This window comes from Atta colombica, unplaced genomic scaffold, assembly GCF_001594045.1.
Source record: "Atta colombica isolate Treedump-2 unplaced genomic scaffold, Acol1.0 scaffold137, whole genome shotgun sequence".
NCBI lineage: Eukaryota > Metazoa > Arthropoda > Insecta > Hymenoptera > Formicidae > Atta > Atta colombica.
In genome coordinates this window covers 594319-598573 of record NW_017259225.1, presented here as the reverse complement: position 1 = coordinate 598573, position 4255 = coordinate 594319, and the positions used below count along the sequence as shown (strand labels likewise).

General features: G+C 33.6%; 1 protein-coding gene across 1 annotated transcript in view; it reads left to right on the top strand.

Annotated features, from left to right (window-relative positions):
- The window catches only part of LOC108684711 (serum response factor homolog), a 23678-nt gene that overhangs the window by 3513 nt on the left and 15910 nt on the right, over window positions 1-4255 (top strand). Inside the window, exons 3-4 of the mRNA XM_018189175.1 lie at window positions 36-321; window positions 3915-4166. Coding sequence (XP_018044664.1) covers window positions 36-321; window positions 3915-4166 — 538 coding nt within the window. The remainder of the gene's footprint in view (window positions 1-35; window positions 322-3914; window positions 4167-4255) is intronic.

The window sequence follows — 4255 nt, the reverse complement described above, 5'->3', positions numbered from 1 at the left end:
GCCGCGGGCGCCGCGACGCCAGGCGTCGGACCCGTTCAACGGGGCATCAAGCGCAGCATCTCCGACGTCTGCTACGGCGACGACGGTAATAATTCACGGCAGCAATCGCTCTCGCAGGGTATGCCCGCCGGCGGCATGCCTGGCGACTGCGTCCCCGACAATCTCGACGAGTCCTTCACCAGTCTAGGCCAGCCGAAGAAGTCACCCCCTTCGAACGGCAAGAAGACTAAGGGCCGGGTGAAAATTAAGATGGAGTACATCGACAATAAATTACGGAGATACACCACGTTCTCCAAGAGGAAGACTGGCATTATGAAGAAGGTTTGTATCGCGTATATACCACGCAAACCTGATCACTGATGTAATTGCACGGCGGAGTACCGGCTTCTCGCTCTCTAGTCTCTGTTACCGTGTAACGTTACGTTACGCGCCGCGCGAAGGGCGCAGTGACTCGATTCGATACAGCATCGTCTACCTACCTCTCTCGTCTCTTGACTCTTGATACTTCAAGTGCTCTGAGAGAGGGAGAGAAAGAGAAAACAAAAAGAGAATGTGCATGTGCGTGTGCGTGTATGTGTATATGCGCGCGCGTCGAACTCTGTGAAAATAGTCGACCCACGTCGACGAGACTCGGAGCAATCGGAGTACAATGTCTCACGTGCGTTTTCTCTCCGATTGTCGCGACGACAGCGACGGGAGTCGGGAAATGGGATGACGGGATGCTGCGCGTGCGCGCTCGCGATTTACGAGTGACAGTGCTCGCGCTCGCGCTCTTCCGCGGCTTTTACATGCTTTTGCTAAAGAGACCTGGTTGCTTGCATTTGAAGCTGCTAGTTAGCGATTTACTTTTTTCTGTACCGCTCTGTCGGAGACAGAGTGTAATCCAAATCTCTCCCAAGAGTGGAGAGCAAATCTCTCTCCAATTCCTTCATTTTCTTTTATTAAAGACATGAAGAGGATAACACGATTGAATCTCATACGAGATTAAATTGCCAAAATCTTGTCACTGTATCTCGAATTGACGAAATTAATTGCTGTTTTTACCGATAAAAAACCGGATGAATATAATAGATAAATACAAGATATCTGGACGCGTTTCATATAATTTAAATTTTCTAAATGATGATAAAAATTTTACTTCGTTAAAAAAAAAATCTTTCCTTCGACGTAAAGTACTAAATTAAAGTTCTCGCGAGAATTAAAATTGGTTGGTCCCAAAATTGTAGCAATCGTATAAATTTTTAAATAATTATTAGGATTTTTTATTTTCGTCACAATCTCGATAAAATATGTCCTTTTCCTTCTCTGTTGTATTATCCTGACAAATTTTTTTATAATTTTTTATATCTTCGTCAACTATTGTCTCATATACTTTTTTACGATTTAATACAGTTATATTATATTTTTCTACACTTTAATAATATAATTTTCCTTTACTAACGTTTTGTTATTTAAAATATTAATTCAAATATTAATTCAGCTCGAATTACCATTGATCGTTTTGATTGTTAAAATCAATGTGTGTACAGATAATGAAGATTGCTCGTATTTTTTTACTCAAATTAAAAAGTAGGTAAATATATATATTTTATAAGCACACAAAATAAAGAAATGTCAATTATCGTGTTTAAAATTTTTTAATTATGTGATATAATTAAAATAATAATTAAAAATTGTTATTAAATTATTACTAAATTTGTTATTAAATCAATCACGTTTTAGACAATAATATCGTTCGAAGATATCTGAATGGCTTGAAAAATTATAAACATAAAAAGTTGAGATCGCGGAGTGCTGTTCCTTAAAAAAAAAAGAGTAATATTAAACTTTTTATTTTATTTTATTTATATTAATATTAAACTAATCTTTTTTTTCTTTCTTTCTTTCTCTCTTTTTGTAGTATATATATTTTTCGAATGAATAGATTTAAATAAAATTAGCTGTTTGTAGACTAGACCAGAAAGGCGACTGTTAATTCTGAAATGCGTTCTCTCTTTTTCTTTCGCCTTCCAATTTGTTACTTTATCTTTATATCAATTTATGTTCTTAATTATATTAAATAAATGTCTTTTTCTTTAGTGAAAAGAAACTTGTTATAAGAGTGATATAATATAAATTGTGAAACTATTTAACATTTTTATATTTGTAATCTAGAGATCGTTTATAAATAATTAGGATATGTATTGAAATTACATATATTAATTTATCGATTTATTAATGACACAATTTGCATTAAAAAATGCTTGAAGAAATAATTTTGCATTCTTTATTTTGATTATTTTTTATGAGATGTTAAGTTGTGCAGATGAAGAAATAAATTATATTATGAAGAATATATGTTAAAGATAGAATATATGTTAAAGAATATATGTTAAAGAATTGTATTATAAATAAAATTAAAAATTAAAACATCGGGATAACATCGACAAAAACGCTAAAATATGTAAAATTATATTGTGTGTATGTTTAGGCAAGAATTTTGAATTAAATTCATTCACATCGTTTCGGAAATGATTAAATTTATGATCTCATGTTTAATTAAAGACACGCGATTGGAACTATATTTACAAAGAACATGTATAATTAATGAAGTGCATATAAAAAACGATGAGTAACCATCTAAAATTGATCAAGTATTACTTTTTTTTTTAACTTTTAGATTTTAATTAGATATTCATGTCAAAACGTGTATACACATTTTTAATTGTTTTAAAAATTATCTGAATTGTGTTTTAACAAAGAAAACGTTAAACGACTTATCTTTTCGAAAGAAATTTGAATTTCAGCTTTCATAAAATGCTTCAGCTTTCGTAAAATGATTTAAAAGCAAAGAAAATAATAACATTATTGCTTATATCAATATAAGTATATGTATTACCACCATGTACTTGACTCGTTAATGATATTCATCATGTACATTCTTGAAATTTAATTACAATATTGATTATAATCTGCTAATATTACGAGCAATTTAATTTTGTGTTTTGTGTGTTTATTAAACTGATAATATTCTGCTTTATGATAGAAATTGTTGGCATAAAGATGTCAGAATTCTTAGTAAAATTTAAATAATTTGGAAAAGACATAGTCATATAAAAAAATTAGCAATATTCTTTTGCTGCTCTTCATGATACATTAAAAATGTATTTAAAAACCATTGATCGATTCTTATAAACATTATAAGTATTTATATAACGTTGCAAATATATGTGTGTGTGTGTTTGTGTGTGTGTGTGTGTGTGTATCGTATTACTTTTAAAAAGTTTATTTGATAATCATGCAATGTCATCTAAATGGCAATATGTTTTCGTTACTTGCATTTATATTGTTTCTCAAAGTTATTTTTTATATTGGATGTTTTACGTTGATATGGGTATCATTAATACTTAATATTTTATTTAAAAACTAAGGAAAATATATTTTAATATTGTCGTGAATCGAATATCGTGAATCGAATATTGCAACAGTTTACCGTAATGATAATAAAATGTGACATGCAAAAAGAATATCTCACGCAACAAAGTAATAGATTATCACAAAAAAAAAACAGATTATGTTTACAATACATTAGTAAAATAAGTACCCTTGTGTTTTTTATTAGAAATTCTTCAAATAATAAATTGGACGTCATCCATTTGATCCGTTATATTTTTGAGGACCTATTTAAGATAGAATGAAATATCCACGCGTCTCATTCTATCTTAAGTATAGATTCTAAAAAATATAACGGATCAATCAGAAAGTTAATCTAAACGATTAAATCTCTTACTTGAGAATCTCTAATCTTTTGGAGGAGGGAGAACCTAAATGAGCGAGTTCTATAAATAAGTAACAACAGAAAATATCTGAACGTAAACTAAGTAAATGCGTTTGTCGTAGAATTAATAAACGAATTGTCGATGTCGTATTTCTAGGCGTACGAGTTGTCGACGCTGACCGGTACGCAAGTGATGTTACTGGTGGCGAGCGAGACCGGGCACGTGTACACGTTCGCGACGCGCAAACTGCAACCAATGATCACGAGCGATGCCGGGAAGGCGTTAATCCAGACGTGTCTGAACAGTCCGGATCCACCGCCGTCGGGTTCGTCGGGCGACCAGAGGATGTCAGCGACCGGGTTCGAGGAGACCGAGCTGACGTACAACATCGCCGACGACGAGCAGAAAGTAAGGCAACTGGTGTACGGCTCGCCGCACGGTGGCTCGCTGCACGCCGGGTATCCTGGTACCGGGCCCGGTAGCGGGCCAGCGGGCGG